Source organism: Silurus aristotelis, assembly GCF_946808225.1.
Source record: "Silurus aristotelis genome assembly, chromosome: 19".
Classification (NCBI taxonomy): Eukaryota; Metazoa; Chordata; class Actinopteri; order Siluriformes; family Siluridae; genus Silurus; species Silurus aristotelis.
Window position 1 is genome coordinate 21241286 of NC_139592.1, and position 21446 is coordinate 21262731.

General features: G+C 39.0%; 1 protein-coding gene across 2 annotated transcripts in view; it reads left to right on the top strand.

Annotated features, from left to right (window-relative positions):
* Positions 1-20000, top strand: part of vwa5b1 (von Willebrand factor A domain containing 5B1) — a 31182-nt gene extending 11182 nt beyond the window's left edge. For both annotated transcript variants that reach the window (XM_083570439.1, XM_083570438.1), the window contains exons 10-23: positions 1003-1113; positions 2370-2572; positions 4705-4819; positions 5100-5285; positions 8640-8841; positions 9269-9468; positions 12337-12532; positions 13804-14097; positions 14211-14348; positions 15043-15174; positions 15327-15395; positions 15652-15721; positions 17244-17364; positions 18075-20000. In XM_083570439.1, the coding sequence (XP_083426565.1) occupies positions 1003-1113; positions 2370-2572; positions 4705-4819; positions 5100-5285; positions 8640-8841; positions 9269-9468; positions 12337-12532; positions 13804-14097; positions 14211-14348; positions 15043-15174; positions 15327-15395; positions 15652-15721; positions 17244-17364; positions 18075-18701 (2664 nt within the window). In that variant the 3' untranslated portion in view covers positions 18702-20000. The remainder of the gene's footprint in view (positions 1-1002; positions 1114-2369; positions 2573-4704; positions 4820-5099; positions 5286-8639; positions 8842-9268; positions 9469-12336; positions 12533-13803; positions 14098-14210; positions 14349-15042; positions 15175-15326; positions 15396-15651; positions 15722-17243; positions 17365-18074) is intronic.
* Positions 20001-21446: the final 1446 nt, after the last annotated feature.

Genomic DNA, 21446 nt, shown 5'->3' on the forward strand with positions numbered 1-21446 from the left:
GGGCGTGTGTGACGCACGATGCAGAGATGACTCATTCTGCGTTTGAATGAGGATGGTCCTTTTCTTCCATCGCACAAGCTGCCTAGGGATCGGGTCACTCTACCGAGACCGGATCCGGAGAATAATATGCAAAAAAAAAAAAAGAAATGCACAAAAGCTGTCACATGATGACAAGCTGACACTTTCAGTCAAAAAGAAGGAAATTGCTAGAAAGGTGGACAGCATGGAAGGAGAAATCTAGCTTATAATTAACACATTTACACACAGTAAATCAATCAGTACATGGTTTGTATCTGATACTATTGGCTGAAAAATATGGAAGAAAAATCATGCAGCATCCAGGTCTCCATAAAGACTATGGTTTGGGAGCCAAGATGATTTAATGTAAATCTTATAAGTGATGCAGATGATGATCTCATTACTACAAACTTATATTTACCACTATATATACCAAATATATGGAGGATACACAATAGATCGTATATAAAGATGCTATTTATAGAAAAAAAACTAAAACAATACAGGACTAATTAATCTGGATAAATGTTTCTTTTTCTCTTTTTATAAACCCATTTATTATATTGGTTAAATATTCAGAAAGCTTCATTTGCACAACATTGAAAACCCTTTTCAAATAAAATTTCCAGAATATTTGAATAAATAGATAAGAATAAAAATGTGTGTGTGACTAATAAACAAGGACCTGATTTGAAGCAGCCATTGATGGAAAGGATTTCGAAGAAGAAAATGTGATTATTTCTGTGTGAAATGTTTTTGTGTACAAAAACCTAGAAAAACATTTAACATACTAAAATATAAAGTTACCATTTCTATATAATTCTGTATTGAGATATAAAGAATAGCTCTTGACTGACAGCTTTGACCTTTCCTCGTTTCGTCCTCTGTCCTTTTCATTTCCTACCTGTCTCTTTTGAGCGTCCATACCGTCCTCTTTCCCTTTCTCTCTCAGCGATCGCTCATTCATGGTGTTTGTGTTACCAGGACGCCATGGTGGTGATTCTGAAAAGCCTTTTCCCCGCCTGCCTGTTCAATATTATCGGCTTCGGCTCCACGTTCAAACCGCTGTTTGGCACCAGTCAGAGTTATGATGAGGTACGGCACTGATCACGATCACTTAAATATAATTATTTTGTGTAAACAGTTGGATTTTTGCTTTACTAACATGTCTCGTTTTTCATTGTTAACAATGTTGGTATTTTTTGCTCCTAAAGTACACTTTATTAGACAACATTTTTAGACACCTGCCAATAAGATTTGTATGTGTTCTTTGAACATACTATTCCACATTTAGTCCCCATTTGCTCTTATAATATCCTCCACTCTTCATGGAAGATGTTCCACTAAATTTTGGAGTGTGTTTGTGGAGATTTGTGAAGATTCATTCATCCCAAAGGTGTTCAGTAGGGTTTAAGTCAGAGCTCAATAGCAGAATATTTTCCACTCCAACCCATGTAAAGCATATCTCCTAGTTCAAAAAAACTTGTGCTAATATTTTCGGGAAGAATCACACACACCTGGGAAAGTCAGATGTCCAATACTTTTTGTTTTTACACGAGCCATACATGCTACTTGTTTAAATTCTCATAGTGTGGCCAAACTCCATTTTCTAAACTACTTACCATTATAAAATGATTCATGCATTCATTAAAATATGCATTAGGCATGCATATGCATTAACACTCTGTGCTTCTCTCTCAATGCTGCTATCTGTATTCATATTTGTATATGTTTAGGGCTCTGAATATTCTTTTCTACATCTGTATTTTGAACATTAAGTAACCACGGGCTAATCAGAAAGCTGCAGAAACACCCCGTTCTGAAATGCTGGCGAACACTGAGGAAAAACATCAAGGTGTAGGAAATCTGGCTTAAAAAAGTTCCTCAACCTCACCTACATCCCTCGATTCGAAATTCTAGCTCAACCAAGAGATGTGCTCAGTGTTATACATACCTGTCCTCTATTCATTCGAACGAATTTAATTCTCCACAAAAAATACAAATTGTAGATGGACCACAAACCTGATCAAACAGTTGCTATGGATGAATAAATGAATGCTGTTAAAGAGCATTGGCTTTCCTTGACCTTTAAACTTGAAGCATCTTAACCCTCCATCCCTATCCTGATGACCTTCTCATGGTGGAAAACCTCCTGATTGGCTGCAAATTTCTAATATTGAGAGCTCCGTGTGCCGAAAACTTAACTGTCTTACACAATCATACTTCTAATAATAGATGTTTGTGTAAATCTATTGCTTTGTAGGGTTCAGTTTTGTGTATTTAATCTGTTGATTCTGTGCAGTTTATCGTAGTCGAATTTGACCCTGACAAAACACTTTACCACGTCGCAGGAAAGCTTAAGTACGGCGTGTGAATATCTAAAGAAGACCCAGGCTGACATGGGTGGCACCAACATCCTGGCACCGCTGACCTGGATCCTGAGGCAACCAGTGCGACTTGGCCATCCTCGCCTGCTCTTCCTCCTCACCGACGGAGCCGTCAGTAACACGGGCAAGGTCATCGAGCTGATCCGCAGTCACGCGCGATTCCTCAGGTAAGAGAGAACAGCAAGACTGCAGCTACACTATAAACTATAGAACTCTGATATCCAGTAAAATGTCAGAATGATCACTCTGGAAAAATTGTACCTCGAAAGTCATTGATGCTACACCAGTTTCCCAACAGTTACACTAAGTTTCTAAGTGTGAGATGGTACACTTTCATTGAGTAAAAGTTGCTTTTTAGCCTGTGGAATAGCTGTGAAACAGGTATACTTCCGATTTTTTCCATCTAAGGCCATTTTTTTTTTTTTGCTTATCAGTTGCACTTTATGGTACTGATGAACTCACATAGTTTTCTGTTCTGACTATTACAAAGCTGACACTGGAGACTCCTTCCTTAAATGCTCCCCAAATAAGCACCTATATATTTATGCTGTTACTATAGCAATTGTACTGTATTAGAAGGACCAATTTATTATAAATTACAGTCAAAGCAGCTGTTACTAACAATTGACCAGCATCTTCCAACCAGTCAGAATTGAAAATCCAACAATGCCATGAGTTACAGAAGTCCTAAGAAGCCATGCTTTATAATATATATTTTTTCCTGTTTTCTCGTGATCACGACTTAATTTTCCTGTGATCTCGACATACAAGGGTTGTTTTCTTGTGATCACAACATCAATTTCTCGCCAAAAATAAGGTTGTTTTCTCGTGATTTTGGAATACCACGTTGTTTTCTCATTATCACGACTTAATTTTCACGCAATATAATTGTTTTGCGACTGAATATCGCTCGAATGTTCTGGTGTATATCATGGAGTACGTGTTGGTGTCAAACCTGACTGCCTCCTTCTCAAGTGTCGGACACTTATTTTTAAGTTGTCATTTACCGACCGACACTGAGTTATTACAGTTTGATCGAGTCCCTGATCAAAGTAAATGTGAATGCGATCATCCATGATGCTGCGATGATGGTGCCTTCAAAGCGTTCTTTTATGCTAAATACAAAGAAGTTAAGTACTGTTAATGAGAAAGCAATGTTTGTTATGTCAAGATCATGAGAAAATTAAGTCGTGATCATGAGAAAATAAGGGAAAATATATAATGTATGGCACCTTCAGGACATCCTTAATGGTTTAATATTGATCAAGCAAACAGCGTTTTCTTTCATTCTTCTGAATGCAAAAAAACAATGTTTGGCTGTGAAAATGCTTGTTGTTCTATTTTGATGGCAAAATGGCAAATAGACATAAAAAAACAAGCGAACATAACGCAGGTGGTGAGATTTGTTGCTGTGCATGTGTAATGGCATACGACTTCAATGGACTTTAGACTGAACTAAACTGTTTTTTTTTTTAAATCATGTGGTTCATTTACTGAGAGCATAAAGGTCACAGTAAGTCAATAATACACAACACCCAGTCTACTGTTGAATGCAATTTTCCATTCACATTTTGTTCACCTCAGAAGATCAGAAGGCTTCCAATCGTAATCACAATTCTGAAATAAATAAAGGGAAAAAAACAGCACCTGCACAAAGAGCGACGCTTTGCCTTCTAAAGAACGAACCCCATGCCGTGATTTCATTAGACACACAGTCTGCCCAGACCTCCGAGGCATATGGAATTGTCCTTGCTTTGCATCAGCCACCAAGTAAACCCTGCATAATGAGCAAAGAGTCATGAATCTATGATAAATCTTGGCGGGAGTCTCTGACAAAACTAAAGGTCGAGCTGGAGTTCTTAATCACTTTATATGGTTTCCCTTCATCTCATATGCATGAGCAACCTGGAATACATCAAAGCCTTGACATTAATCGTGAAAGCAAATGAGAAGCCTGATATGTAGATCAGTAATAAAACTGTAAAACTGTTTGTTTTTCTGTAAATATGTATTACACCAGAATTTTTTCTCAATTAAGATAGTCCATACAGGCTATATGGCAAAACAGGATCAATTACACTGTGTAGACAAAAGTTTGTGGACATCTAACTATAAGATTTTATGTGCTTTCTGAACTCTTTGCTCTTATAATAACCTCCACTGTTCTAGGAAGATGTTCCACAGAATCTTTTATTACTTTTTCCACCTCTGCCTACCAACATCAGAATGTATTCATTGATAGAAATGTCGAAGTGCTTTTGGAAAAGGGTGTCACATAGCAGATTTGACACTTTTGCAGATGCTACACGTTCGGCATCGGTCGAGGGGCTTGCAGGCGGCTCATCCAGGGCGTGGCAACCGTTTCCAGAGGTGCTGCTGAGTTCCTGGCAGAAGGAGAACGACTTCAGCCGAAGGTTTTTATATATGATAACATGAATTTCCTGCTCTAAAATGTCACAGCTTTCCAATTAAAGCACAAAAACCAATTTTTGCGGAGTGCTTTACAAGCACCGGCAATTAACAATTGGTTCTGCTCGGTGGAAACATCAGAATCAGAAGAAGGATCCGTGGTTTAAGTAAAAATAAATAAAACCGTTTCATTCACTTGCTTTGTCTGAGATTTTTTTAGAGCACAATAATCACAGTCTTACTTTTTTAATTCTTAATAATTGCGTGTCATGTAACATTTTGCAGATGATTAAATGCCTGAAGAAATCCATGGCTCCTGTTCTGAGTGACATATCCATCGAATGGCTCTATCCTGAGACTAAGGAGGTGCTTCTGTCTCCAGTGGGAACCACATGCCTGTTTCCTGGTGACCGGTTGATTGGATACAGTGTCGTCTGCGACACCACACGCTACCACTCCAACCCCAAATCCGTGAGCCAACTTTGCATTATTTCTATTTATCATACACCACAGCCATGTTGAATATTCAAATGAATGAGAAGGTATTGATTTATTTTCCATAAAAGAAGCTCTGATTGTAGTTTAGTGTATATATATTAAATCACAGGTTTCTGACACTACATTTATTGGAGTAATGTTGCTATAGTAACAGCTCATTCTCAGGGACCTTAAGTATAAGTAAATGATGTAAGGCTAATGATAAAAAGCGCTAAACAGAGTATAATGGTGACAAATATAGTGACTTTTTTCTGTAAAAAGATATTTACCACACTTTTGAAAGAAGTCTCTGGTGTCTCCAGTGTCAGTGCTTTGTAATAGGGAGTGGGTTTTCCACCAAAGAAGAGTCTTTGATATAGTTGTGTACAAGTATGAATGTATATATGATACGTGATATACCGAATAAATATGGGTGGAATATACAGTGGTGCAATTGTAAAAGGGAAGGTCTGGGGTTTAAGCCCCGGTATCGCCAAGCTGCCACTCTTGGGCCCTTGAGCAAGGTCCCTTACGAGGAAAATATCAAGGTCCGTGACGTCGGAGTGACGTGTGGCCGCCTTCCTCGTGGGCTCACCACCTGCAGGAGGGACCGTAAGGGACGGTGCTGTGAGTATTGGGCAGCAGTCGAAGGCGGGGTTCTAAGCAGAACCCCGCCTTCGACTGCTGCCCCTGCGACCCGAATTACGGATAAGCGGGAGAAAATGAATGAATGAATGAACAATTGTAAAAGTGAGTTATTGATGGTGCAAAAATGCGTAGTAGATTTTTTTGTATTGTTTTGTTGACATTGTATGATGATCAGCTGTTCAGTGCAGTAACAGCCACAGGAAAAAAGCTATTCTTCAGTCTGTTTGTGCGGCTCTGAGGCACCAGTAGCATCTGCCCAATGGGATCAGGATAAATAGTCGATGATTGGGGTAAAAGGAATCATTGATAATGCCCCTCGCCCTTTGCAGACAGCGTTTCTTGTGGATGTCCTCCAAGGTGGAAAGTTGAGTGCCGATGATTCGTTGGCACTCTGAAGAGCTTTACGGTCCGAAGCAGTGCTGCTGCTGTACCACACTGAGATGCAGTTAGTGAGGGTGCTTTCAATGCCACAGCGGTAAAAGCTCTCCAGTGTCCTGTAGCACAGACAGAACTTTTTAAGTTAGTTAGTTTTAGATCTCCTCGGAAGTTTTGTCACCTACTGTTTGTAAGGAAATCCAGGGTCCAGTTAGAGAGATGGGTGCTGATGCCAAGCTTTTCAGGTTCAAGATTAGCTTGTGAGGGCTAACTGTGTTAAAAGCATAGCTGAAATTAACAAACAACATCCTGGGCCGGCTGCTTTTTGTGCATTTTTTCTGCCCAGGGTAGCACACACTTCAGAGGTGAAGAGTGTGAGTGGCTGTTTACCTAGTAATAGATTTTACCTTTTGAAAACGAGCACAGAGGAGGTTGAGCTCGATGGGGAGTGAAGCAGAACTGGTTGGAGGTTGGTTAAATCATTTAACAAAATCTCTGTACCTCTTTAATGCTACTATGGCTCCAATTGTTTATAAGGCAATGCATTTATTTAGAACAATGAGTCTCGAATATATGCAAATATATTACATATATATTTTATAAATATATAAAATTACATTGCACTTCATTGTTCTTGATTAAAACAGCATACATATGATTTATTCCTATTTTGTGTCCCATTATGCAGTGTGAAAATCACTGAGGACACTGGGTAAAATGTAAATAAAAACAGAATGCAATGATTTGCAAATCTCAAAAACCCATATTTTATTCACAATAGAAGAGAGAAACATCTGTTGCTCTAAAATCTACATATACTGTTCAGCATTGATGGAGCCTTTCCAAATGTGCAAGCTGTTCCACAGGCACTTATGCACTCCCATAGCATCAGAGATTCAGATTAGTGATAACATGCCAGATTGTCCCTCTCCACTTCAGTCTGAGTGATGTGGTGTACATGGATTCCAAAATAAAATTAAAATTTAGATTCATCTGACATTTTGAATGAGCTTTGGTCAGGAGACGTTGGCATGGTTTGTGGATCATGTTTACGCATGCCTTCTTCTTTGCATGATAGAGATTTAACCTGCATTTGTGGATGACACAGCAAACTGTGTTCATAGACAATGATATCTGGGTGTGTTAATGAGCCCATGCAGTGATTTCCATTACAGAATCATGACTGTTTTAAAAGCAGTGCCGCCTGAGGGCCCGAACATCACAGACATTCAATGTTGATTTTTGCTACTGTCCCTTTTGAACAGATTTTTTTTCAGATTCTTTGAAACTTTTGATGAAATGACGTGCTGTAAATGATGAGATATTCAACTGTTTTCCAATTTCATTTTGAGGTACATTATTCTGAAATTGTTCCACAATTTGTAGACACGGTCTTTCACAGATTGGTGAAACTCTGCCCATCTTTACTTCTGAGAGACTCTGTCTCTCTAAGGTGCACTACTTATACCCAATCATCTCACTAACAGGTTGTCAATTAACCTAACTGTTTCTCCAACTGTTTAACTTCAATAGCATTTACATTTTGCGTGTCGCAGCCATCAAATTCAAAATTACCTTATTTTTCCTTAAATTGTACATTTCCTGTTTAAACATTTGACATGCTTTCTATGTTCTATTGTTAATCAAATATGGCTTTATGAGATATCATTGCATTCTGTTTTTACATTTTACACAGCGTCCCATCTTTTTTGGATTTGGGGTTGTAAAAAACCCACTGAAGGCAGAATGAAAGTGTGACGTCAGAGAAAATTTTTTGCTGTGGGTTTAAGTGAATCTGCCACCTGCTAAATATCAGCTAGTGCTTTTTTATTTATTTATTTATTTTTTTTTTTGAGAATTGCAAACCAACCAGGTAGCTTTAGGTTGCTAATTGGCACATGTTATCGTTTGGTGTATCATACATTGCACTGTATGTGTTAAGCATATCGCAAGCTGAAATGCTGACATGCTTAGGGTTATTGAAACGAAAACACAATCCTATGATCTGTCATGAGCCAACTCAAAGTAAGAAGAACAATGGGACTCCAGAGATTAGCACCTTTGAGAGACTTACCATGAATCGCATTATCAGCTCATTAGTTGAAATCTCATCTCTGGGGTGCCACAGTACTGCCTAAGGATTTAATTTTTTTTCTACTGTCTTCCGAAGCAGAGTTTTAATATTTTCCTTCTATTAATCACTTTACACATTTGATTGAAATGGCCTGTTTTTCCCCCCAAGATGCCTCATTAGTTTTCCAAACAACAAAATAACAGAATTAACTGTTTCCAACTTCTTTTCCTTTCCCCTTCTTAATGTGTCAGGACAAGCGACGGCGATACAGCATGATGCGTTCCAACGAGTCTGCAAGCTCTGTGTTCTACCACAGTCAGGAGGAGGACCTGGGAAAGAGTTGCTCAGATAGCCACGGTGCTGCCAGGGATATATCAGGCACAGGAATGTTTGATGCCTACCAGAACACCATGTCTGAAAGCAGTACTAGCATGGTGGAACAAGACGGCATTGGTAATAACCTGGAACTTTAAATCGTTTAAAGTTGTCTATATAGTAAGATGTATAAGTCTAGGAACCTAAGAGGTACTAGTCAGTATTAGGTATTAAGCCTATTATTGGATGTTTTGTGTGCTGGATGTACATGTAGTGCTGACCGACACAAATCCATTCAAGCTTCATTCACTCAAGAAAACTCAAAGGACCGCTTCAAAATGTAAAAAAACCTCTAATGGCAAATTTCTGTACCCTAATAAACCAATTTATTTGCTTTCTTTTATTCTCAATGTAATGATGCAAACTAGCTGTAGTCCCTGAAGCCTAGAAACTCTTAGAATCACCAGTCTTTATTAAAAACATGTTTAATAACCCCAATCCGTCCTTTTGTTTGCCTTCCTCTATGGCCTCGTGATTTGTTTAATTATGGAAATTTCCATCGCAGGGATTAATATTAGCTCGTCTCCGAGAAGGCGTGCATACAGCACCAATCAGATCGAAGATTATAATCCTCTGAAGAAGGCCTACACATCCAGTGACCCAAGCTCAGTGGTGGGGAAGAACCCTCTTAGGAGAGCCAAGGTCCAGGAGCTCATTGGACATATGAGTCCTGAGAACGGCGCCCAGTGGAAAATGAACTACCCGGTTAGTAAGGATTTAAAATGATATTTCTGTGATATGAGTTATCCTTTTAGAGCATTTTATAATCTAGAAGTTAACTAATTGATGTTTAATATCAGGAATATTGTCTAATTTGTGTCCAATTTAAGCGTCTCAAAATAAATAACCCTGTTCCTGAAAGGTCTCAGAATAAACAAACACACAGCACCATGAAGCCCACCATGATACCAAAACAAGCCAAAGACAAGTTTACAAAAGTATGTTTTGTAAATTAACCAAAATACTGCAAGTTGTTTCCTGCAGATAACTATGTTTGTGACATAAAAAATCTCAAATCTTGAATCCATATCGCTAGAGTGAGCTACTAGGCTCTTCCTGGTTAGCGGCTATCGCTATTGATTATTTAGCATTTTCATGCATACGCAAAATTATCTTATTTCCAGTATGAAGTGACTGGACACGTTGACAATACACTAACTGTAGTTTCTTTTTTTATACCCCTGGCATTGTTGTGTACGTTTTGAAGTTTAAGAATAATAGTCCAACAAAAGTCCAAGGCGGAGACTAAACAAATTTGCTGTCTGCCACGTTATACGTTCCTGAGGAGATTTAGATTTTAACTTTGTTCCGCACGGAAAAAGGATTGCATTTATATATATATATATATAGATATATTAGTCTCATTAAATACATAATTATATCATGGGAATACTGAGACTGTAAGAAGGACATTGATCAGAGAAGCAGTCAAGAAGCTAAAAAATAACTTCCACCACCTTGCTTCAATATTGAAATGGTGATCTCAGAATGGTTGGGTTTCAAAAAAGCCATAAAGTCCATTTCGCATTAAGGCCAAAAAAGTTCTTAAATCAGAGTTTCAGAGTAATCCAGAAGAGGTTCCGCACCAAAAATAGGTCCCTGGTTGTTTAACTTACTTATAAATATATATATATATTTTTTTTTACAAATGATTTAATGGTGACTGCTTTGTATTAGATACCAGACCTCATTAAATAGAGAATGATTGCAGTTGTTTTATACACATGAACGTATCTTAAAATTCCGTCTCAAGGTTATATTTCTTTTATCAACGCCTTGGCTAATCTCTCCGGTGCCATCTGTCGCTGCTGAGCATCCGGCAAGACGATCAGAGTCTAAAGGAACAAAACCCTGAGGATTCCAGTGTTTATACACAGGAGTTATTAAATCACTTTCGCAAACTTGAGTCCAGACTCTGAAACAATTCCATTTTCTTCCTGTCACATCTGTACACACATATAGTTTTGCCTATTTTGGTAGTGCAGCCCATTCCCTGGACAATTATATCAAGGCAGAAATGTACATTTCATAAAAGTAATCCAAGTCTCAGACACACCGTCTTCCCGGTACACACTGGTAATGACTTCCTGCGGTGCATGGCCACATTCCCTGTAATGCGAAATCTTCTTTGGTTCAGTTTGCAGGGGGAAAAAAAAGAAAAAAGAAAGGTCTATTCACTGTCATGGAAAGATGTGTCAGTGCCGCAATTGCCATGGCACTGGAAAGATAATGAGGTGACAAAAATATGCCCGAGCCAAAAAAGGAACATGAATGCAATCAAGAATACAAAGCAAGGATGCGATTCTCTTCCTTTCCCCTCGCTCTTAACAAGGACTATCTCATGCACCAACCTCATAGATTTCTTAAAAAAGAATGAGTGTAGGAACATCATTCACAAGCATATGTTTATTAAACCAGACTGTGTTTCAGTCAGAATTTCCTAGTGACCACATTTTAGAAAGGAGTAGCTGAGAATGGCATTTGGAGAATTTTATCCATTTCCAGTGCAGTCAAAGTATAAGCGACACTCTTTTTTCACAAAGCATGTCATGATATTACTTAAGACAATGAGCCACAGGTTGTTAATACTTCACTAATACATTAATATATCGGTCAGGAGTCTTTCATTGATACGCTTCATTATTCATTATCAAAGGAGCATCGATATGCAGATTGAGAGGAGCATGACAGGACATTGTTCAGTGAGACGAAATGAACAAGGCTTTTATAAAAGTTAAATGAATAACAGTATTATAAGAACCTGTGATTTAACCCTGGCTGTGAATTACAATACATTCGAAAAAGAGCACTTTTAAAATGAGGGGAAAAAAAGAAAGAAATTGTAATTGTTCAGCATGTGGTGTAACATGGAGCTCTTTCCTTTTCATCATCTCTGTTGGAAATAAATAAAGCGAACGCACATTGTGAAAAAAGTCGTAAACATATTTTCCACAAAGATTCTTTTTTACAATGTGCAAAAAAACCATGTAATGTTTTTGGATATGAATACTACTCTTAACTGTAATACAGTAAAATCAGTCTCAGACATCTATTGCACACTTTTCTGGCGATGAGCTTCAGAATATTGAAATCTGATTGGAGGAAAAACAGTCCAAATTGGGATTTAAAAAAGGGTCAAGGAGTCAGTACTTTTCCAGAAAGCAAACTAAATCATTTGACAACAAAAGGTCTCTTCTACTGAAATCAGGCAGTTCTTGGACAAAATGTAATTGAGGAAAGAACTAAGTAGGTTATAGGTTATAAATTCAAAGGTATTTTTATGGAGTTTAGTTGCATTTTAACTTTGAATAATTCAAATTCTACACCAGACCCTAAATGTCATTTAGAAAGTGAGAGGATCTTTGTAACATGACAAGCAAGTGCAAACAATTCCTAATCTTGCATCACATGCTGGTAGTCCACTATAAATTTCCTCTGAGAACACATTTTTACAGCTGCCACATAATGAGGTGAACTTTAAACTCGCTATCCTCTCAGCTTTAGGGCACATTTATACCCTATTTGCCACACAAGAAGAATGCTAAAACAGTTTTGGACGTTCTTCACGTGCAGCCCCAGCTGGCCAGCCTGTGTGCCACTTCATCCAAAGGGCATGAATGCCCAGCACCTGACGAACCCCATGGAGGCTCAGAACCAGAGGAATCCCAGGTGAACCCCAGTGTACAGCTCGCCACCCGTGGCCTGAACAAGGAGAACAGCTCCAAATCCTCCAGTGACAGCCCTTCCCTAGGCAGCACAGGAGAAGCAGGTACGTTTTTATTTCACAATGAAACCCCGTGTAGATCAATAGTGTCAGAATGAATGCGGTGAATGCTGCCATTGAGTGGTTGAGTAGTCTGAGGGACACAGCATGTTGTTAAAATAATGTCTGATTGGTATAAATGCTAGTTGTACCATGAAGTGGAAGTGAAAGTCAATGAAGACACCAGTGGGGGCATGAGAATGTGAATGCATGCTCAATAATCAACCACAAAGACCAATGTAGTATTCAAAGACAGCTGCTCATGGTATTAAATGGGTTTATTTTTTTATTGATCAGTGTTATGTAACTATAATGTAATCACTTATACTATGGGAACATACTATAGGTGTGAAACCTTTTGGAATTCATATGGATGTCCAGGGGTCCCCAAAATCTTTTCTGTGAGGGCCACATCCTTTTTCCTTTTTTTAATAGCAGTGATTCAGTGAATATCAGTATTATTGTGGAGATTTTTGGAGATACTTATGCATATGGTTGGTGGATCAATCTAACAAATAATTAAGCTATGTTAATAACTAGAGTTCAACGTGAATTTTTTTCAATATTGATAGCTGGGTTTGATCGCACTTCCCGATAACCAATAAATAAGTTGGATACTGGATAAAAAACAAGCACTCCATTTAAAGCAGTATTATATAAATGATAATGTAAATAATAAATTGTCAATAATAAATATAATATAGCGCTCTCCGTGCAGCGTGCAGTCTCACGTTTTAAAAACATACAGCACGTGGTGTCAGTGATTTGCCTCTAGAGGCCGCTCTCTAATGACAGCAGACCGGTATGGATTTTTTTCAGATAGCTAACAGCTCCAGTAATCAACTTTCGGTGCCACGACCTTTAATTAATAATTAAGGGGAATTTTGTTTGGAAGCCAACCTTTATTATTGAATACAGATATAATGTGAGAAAAACATATATTAAAATAAAAAAATCTAAATACGTCTCTGGCATTGTTCTGATTGCTGTTTAAAAAGTGAGAGCAAGCCTTATTCAGCCAGCGGGCTATAGTTTGGGGACCCCTGCTTTAAATCATTTGTTAACAAAAAATGAGAGAATAAAATGAAAATATTGTTTATTGAGAGAGATTCCTGATTTAGCCCAAGTAGCCCATGTATTGCTCTGCTCTTGCAATGCATAAGCCATTCAAGATAAATGTTCCACCCACTCTTGCCACCGTAATTATGAGCTTTCAGATGGAATCGTAATGTATGTCAGACAGGCAGATGTTTACTCCGCTGTGTTGTTGCTTGCAGATGGCTACGGTCATCAGCTCTGCGAAGCGGAAACGCCCCAAGACCCGCACAGTCCAGAGTACAAGCCTGTGAGCACAGGTAAAGGTGACTGCAAGGCCATGATCTCAGGACTGCTGTGTGGGAAACCTGTGAAATGGGAGGTGTGCTTCGACATCGAACCTTTCCTGAAAGGTCGCGAGCGGGAGGAAAAGGTTCACGAGGATCTGTCAAATGAAACGTTTCACCACCTGGCTGCACGGTCAATTATCCAAGACTTTGAGCAGATGGCTGACAAAGAGTGTGAGATTGAGCATGGTAAGTCATGAGTCGAGACTTTTTCTACAAATATGTGTAGTGGTTAAAGTAATCTAGAATATAGATTTGAGAGATCTATGTGAGAGATCGCATGACTATCTGATTTCATTCAGGTTCTGGTAGGCGCTATCAGATGTATGCCATGCAGACTAGCAAAGCCTGCAACATCTTAAGCAAATACACAGCCTTTGTGCCCATTGACCTAGACAGCAATGAATATCTACCCATTTCTATTGAGTACCTCTATTCCGGTGAGTCACATCTTGGTTTACTTAATAAACTTTGGACTTTCTGTCGATATGTCATCGTCTGTGTCTTGAGAATTTATTTAAACTATTTCCCAAAGGAGAAACATACTGACATACAGTTCCCTCATTTGTTCGAAGAACGAAAGTGAACTTCGCATTTATTCTATCTGGATAAATTAATGAAGTTTTGGCAGCTGTCATATACAGATGTAGTCTTGACTATGCCAGAGTTGACTTGATACCTTATTGGATTTTTTAGCTATACTACTTGGCAGTCCCGATAACTTGAAACGTATATGATTTGTTGTATAATGTATACATTCATAAGTTTCCTGATTTGATTTGATGCCCCCATGTATCTACATTTTAATATAGGACTTCCTACATACTGAATTCTACCCTTTAATTGGCAAAACGTCATTTTATGCTAGTGTTAAGAAAAATATTTTAAAAACATTCAACGTGCCAGAGAACCATCTCCTAATTTGTCAGCACTCGAGATTGGCACGTACTGCTAATTAGCAGACACTTGCAGCGGTCCTTGTTTATTCAACCCCCAAAAAAACTGAAGATAAGATGGCAAGGCTTTCCGACTTTTACAGCGAAGCTGAAAAAGCATGAAGAATGCAAGAATTAGCTGCAAATTGTGAACGCTCGCGCCTAATCTAATTAGTCCAATGCCTGTGTTTGCTCTCAGGGGAAAACAGGAAGGGTAGCTCACATTCGAGTCAGCGTTCAGGAAGCAGGAAGAGCCGTGGTTATTCGGGGGACTTGGGCCATACGCAGTCTGGCTGCCTAGCTGAAGGAGAAGACCAAACAATGGCAACTTGTAAGATATGTTACAATATTATCCACTATTTCTTATCTTTTGTATTATATTAAAAAACTAAAAGTATACTATTTAACATCCATTGCACTCACGAGCACACGCCTATGTCGAATAAAAGAAATGAAAAACTAATTTGAGATTTTTATTCTAAGTTGAAGACAAAGCCTCTCCTTGTAGCACTCCATCATCAGCTGGATTGGAACGGTTCAGCTTCACAGAAGGTAAGGTTTTCTAGCACTAGAGCAGTAATAGTCTTGTTAAATGCACACACACTCCACAGGGAGTAGAGTAGTGCTGCTGCTTAAATGAACATCCTCAAGAACGTGTTATCCCTGAGGCAACCTGTTGCCTCTGCTATCTCTCTCTCTCTCTCTCTCTCTCTCTCTCTCTCTCTCTCTCTCTCTCTCTCTCTCTCTCTCTCTATCTATCTATCTATCTATCTATCTATCTATCTATCTATCTATCTATCTGTTTCAGCCTCTCAGAGGAGTCCAACGGTGATCTTGGACCATTCGCCAAGATCAGTGGAAAGTCTCTTCTCAGCCAGGTGGGTATGAGATAAAGAAAGACGACATTCGTGAGTCATTATTTGATGAAAGATGGAGAAGGACAATGCAGGAGAGAGAGAGATATTGGAAGTAGATACAAGTCGGCTATTTTTTATTGCACTTCTCTCTGCTAATAAATGTCTCTCAGTTTTGGTAGGAGGCAAATTAGTGACAAAGCTCACAGCCCAATTTTACTCAACTCCACACACTGTTGCAAAGAAACTACAAATAACCTGACTTTTCCCCACTTTTTACTCTTTTCTCACTAACGCATGCAGTAGATGTCAATTCCCTTCAACATTGCTAATAGACAACCTACACTTCGATTATTGTGTACTTGTTTTTTCTTTTCCCCTAAACAGGGCGTTTTGATCGCTTTTTGAGTGCTCATGATCAGCCGCTTGGTCATAAGCGTTTATTCGACTGCCAAAGAACCGCAAGATAATGGATGCAGATGTAAATTCCATTGCGGACATTTCCACCAAACAGGCTAATCTACAATCTGATTATTCCATACTCACTTTCTCCCCTCACAGTGATGCATATTGATTGCTTTTTGAGTGCTGTTGTCAGTCAAATAAAAAAAGGCCCAACATGTTGTAGAAAAAGCGCTGATTTGACGGATTGTTCAAATCCTGCCATTGTTACAGCAATTCATGGCCAGAAGCCCAAAATATATTATTGCATATGATTTATAGTATACAGTATAGATACTGTACCACCCCATATTGTAAATTTGTATATACTACATTCTCTATAAACAACAGAACAACTTAACTGAGCAGGTGAGGGTTAAGGGCCCTGTTTAAGGGCCTTGGCTACCAGTGGTATTTTGGAAGTGCACCTTTTTTTACTCAAGGTGTCATGTTTTCAGAAAACCTCTCAGCTCGTTATTGTAGCACTCATATGGTTACTTACATAATCATTACTTACGCAATTTCTCTTTTTTATCCACTAGCTAGACTACAATCCCACTTGAAGTATCTTGAGAACAGTGTGTGATTATGCTGACAAAAGCCTATATTTATATGTATATATTTGATGTTTGGGTTTTTCCAGTGATTGATGAAGAAATTTCATTCTGCCCGGTGTTTATAACTGCCAGGGGTGACTGGAAGTACATAATCATGTATCTGGAAATTAAGCCATCATTGCTCCAACTCATATACCATATAATGATTCATGGCCAGGACTAGGACCTGGCAACAGTTAGGTTTTTTGTGTGTGAAAGCCACTTGTGGTTGTTTCACTTGTTTTGTCTGAGATTCCACTCATCATGCTTTCCGTCATGTTTATTATTCATTGATATTTGAAGTCTCCTGTACTGCATTTAAGTTCCTAGACTACAGTTTATGAAAGACTTATCCACTTGTATGTGATGTGTGTTCCATATTGATCTCTCAATAGTCTGTAAGCTCACATCGAAGCTGAAGGTTTGAAGATAAATTATTCTGTGTAGTGAGGAACGAGGTTTGCCTTCAGGGAGCATTTCATTAGATGTTTTTCTGACTTTTCTCTCAGGTTGAGCCTCAGCAGAACACGACTCCTGACTAAAGCAGCCCGGGGCTTTATGTGCCGTGCACAAAACAAAGCTGATTCGGTGGGAGAGAGTGATAATGACAACAAAGACTACATCCCTTTGGTTTGTATTGTTTCATTCGGCAAAACACAATTTCCTCCAAAATTGCAGTCGGGAAATGGAATAATATCCAAAATAGCGGGGAGTTGTGAAAAATACTTATAAGTAGGATTTATAGGTTACAGTCCATTTCCTTTTCAGAAACATTTTCATGCTTGTTGGAAAGCCATAAATCTTTTTTTTTGCCACTGAACCTTAGACGTGAATATAAATATTTTCATGAATTTGGCAAAAAATGGCCTGCTGGCTCACTCTGAGTTCTTCAGGACATCGCAGTTTATTGTGACTGTTGAATCCAGAGTTAAATGTCAATTGGTCTCCAGGCCTCTCAGGCTGAAATGGAGTTCTTGACGCCCAGACAGTGCTTATCTTTAATGATGTACGGAAAAAGGACACAGAACAATAGTCAGTAGAGATCCTTCATCTGTTTCTTATTTTCCTTTTTTATTTTTAGAACGAGTTGGAAGTCACAGCCTAGTTTCTACTTAACGACCATGGTGCCAACAGCATTTAAATATGAATATGAGCTTCAGCTACACAACAGCAAATCCAAAACCACTACAGATAGACTAAAAGCACGAACGCACCTGAAGTCATAATAATAGTACAAATTATAGCACAACACAAAAAAAATTAAACAAAACAGCAAAAAGACCAACGTCGACACAGTCTACACAGGCTTCTCTTCCTGACTGTCCTCTTGACTGTTGCAGGTGTCTCTGCAGCTGTCCTGTGGCGGGTTTGTCTTGGATGCTGCCTTGTGCGAGGCAATAAACGTCCCTATGGACAAGCTGAAGTGGACGTCGCCATTCACCAGCCACAGACTCAGCCTCCCACACCTTTCTCACTTCAGCAGCAGGAGAACTGACAGTCTGGAGGTCCAGCACAGCTCTTCACCTCCTCCCAAAGAATCCGATCTGTCTGAGTTTGAGGACACTGCGCCTCGCAGTCCCCGAACTGAGAGCAGCTCGTCCGGTTTGGGTGATGCCTCAGTCTCTCCAAGCTATTCACATTCTGACAGTGGACAGGGGTCCGATTTGGGGTATGTGGAGACACCGGTGTCACCCGGAGGCACACAGAGGATGGGGCAGGAACCAGAGGGTATGGTGTGGGCTACAGCCGTGGCCTTGGCGTGGCTCGAAAACAACTCTGCAAGTCACTTCATTGAATGGGAGATGATTGCTGCTAAAGCGAGCCTGTGGCTGGACGAGCAGGTGGTGCCCGAGGGACGAGAGCTGGCGGCGGTGAAGGCGGCGGCCAATCAGCTGTTCATCATCCTCAGACACTGGGATGAGAACCTGCAGCTTAACATGCTGTGCTATAACCCGAACAGCATGTAGATCTCTAACATTTGTAAGGGACACCATTGGCTGGATGGGATTTTATCCTGTACATTGATTTGCACGCTATGCAAGTCAGTCTCTCAGTTCAGTAAAAACTCCAGCGGGATTTAAGATGACGTTGAATGATCCTGAGCTTTTGCAATTTTAAATTCTTTATCATGTTTTTAAAATTCTGCAAACGTGCAATGGCTTCTCAGCCAATCAAATTAATATTAATATTAATATCCGAGTACACAAGCTTTAAAGCTTCATAGGGGTTGTACAGTATGCAAAAACAAGTCGATGGCTGTGGCAGCTGATGTGGATCTTTTTAGGGATGTCGATGCTAACGTCGAAGCATGCTAGCGTTTGTTAACGTTCTGTTCTTGGAAGCAGGGTGCATCTTGAAGGTGTTTGTGTTCGTCTTGGAACAGTTGTGTATTGTTAATGTATTTGTTTATTTGCCAGACTGCATGACTGCTGCCTTGTGTACAGACTTAAGCAGATCTTGTGCACTACAGGTATCCATAAACGAAACGGTTTCTTTGACGGTCACCGACTTACGACATTCCTGCGGTGTTTATTGGAGGCACTGAACAACCAACCAACCTGAATGTTACAACGCTTGCGCTGTTGTCAAAGGCAGCAGTAAATATATTGTATTAACCTTGCAGTGTTATTTGATTGTACTTGGAGACTTAACAAGATGTCAAACTATCGCTGAGACAGCACTTCCTGTCGAGTGCTCTCCAGTCTTAAGTGCCTGACCCAGCTGAACTTCTCCAGTGAACTATTGCTCTTTTTTTTTGTTTGTTTGTTTGTTTGTTTTGCCCAAGTAAAGTTAATCTATTGTGTGCTGTTTACTAGTGTATCTATTAAAACTGGTGAATCTGTTGTCGCTGAACTTGCGCCATTGTGCGATTGCCTTAAAATGTTGCAAGAACCGTACAGTAAATTAATCGACGTAACTGCTGTTTTTTAACGTTTGTCTACTTCTGTCTACTACATCCCCCATACAAGATTGTAACTGTCACTCAGGTATCGCTGCCGTGTAGCTTGAATCCCTGTAAGCGAGTGAGCATGAGCCTGTCGATGCATGAGTTTGTCCGAGCGCCGCCGCCGATCTGTAACTTTTACTTGTGAATGTGTAAAAAAAAAAAAAAAAAACGTGAACTCTGTGTTTTACCTGTTTTATTTTTTTGTTTTTTTTTATAGTTATCAAGTGCTTGTCGGGCTCACTGTAGTGCCTCTCGTGCAATGACGAAGTGTGTAACTGCATGTAATAAAGTCTTGCTGCTGAGTAAATGATAAAAAAAATTCGTCTGGTTATTACAACCCCACTGTCTGGCTGTTAGTCACAAGAGGAGATAATAATTGCATGTCTTGAAGCTTTGATTCTCAACTTAAAAAACAACAACAACAACAACAACAACAACAATAAAAGCCGGAAAAATAATGCAATTAACGAAATAATGACGAAAATAATGAAATAATAAATCTTTTTTCATTTTTTATCCAATTATAGTTACATTTAATTGAAGATTGTGGCCCCTATGTAGTTCCTGTTTTCTTATTTCACTCTCTTTTCCGTTTTGAAGTAAATAAGACAAAAGACAAGTAACAAGTAACCACAAAGCAAAGCACCTTCGGAAGACTTTCTTGTGACGCAAAACCTCCTGGAACAAAAAGCTTTGACACTGGAGACTCCTTGCGTTCCTTAAAGTTCAATAAAGTCCTCCTCATTTAAATGCTGCCCAATCAGAATGAAAAATTCATCTCTGTATATACAGCTTGTAAATTAGCTAGTCAAACAGAATAATCGGAATTCCTGAGTTTATCTTTTTATTATTATTATTATTAAACCAGTTTAGCTTGACATTATACCTTCGAATGAGATGTCTTTCTGTCCCACGTTATCGTTCAGTCCTATGGCTAAAGAGATTTAAAGAGATTCCAGCAGCAACACCACCAACAACAACAGTAAACATTCAGCCACAACAAATATTCCACGCAGACACAACAAATATTCCACTCAGACACAACAAATATTCCACTCAGACACAACAAATATTCCATTCAGACATAATTTTTTTCCCCCACCACTTTGCTCAAGCTCAGGCTCAGTGGAAAAGCAGTACATTTAGTAACCAGCAGATGCTGCACCACACTGTGACAAGCAGAATAGAGATGGAGGACTTGATAAGAATGTCCTACATTGAGGATTCAGTTTTAGCTCATTCCCTTTTAATGCTGAATACGGCCTGCGTTTTACAGCAAAATCGATGCATTCTGTGCTTGTTTGAAGAGAAAAATATTTTTTTACCTCTTTATTTCCATCTACTCTTAAAGGTAGCGTCTTGGCAGCGTTAATGCACGAAAAAAGGTGCATTTTGTCTTTTTATTTCTCTATGAAATCACAGTGGCAAAATTTGACCTGTATTAAGTTATGATAGGAATTATGTTCACTTTGTGTGTTGGGATTTAGGGAAAAAAAGAGGTGGAGACCATTTCAGGGCCAGAAAACAGCAAACAAAAGTTTGAAGCAGAGATATATCGATATATTTTTCCTCAAACATATGTTTGTATAATTATTACACAATTTATTGCCTCCTTATTTTCCTTTTAATGTTAAATCCCCCAAAAAGAATCGAATGAACGTGTGTAACAAAATGTACACGACCGAAACGCCAATGATGAGTTCTGGGTGTAACGACGTGTACGAATGTAGTTGCATCGCTTTAGAGAAAGTTTACAGGTTTTAAC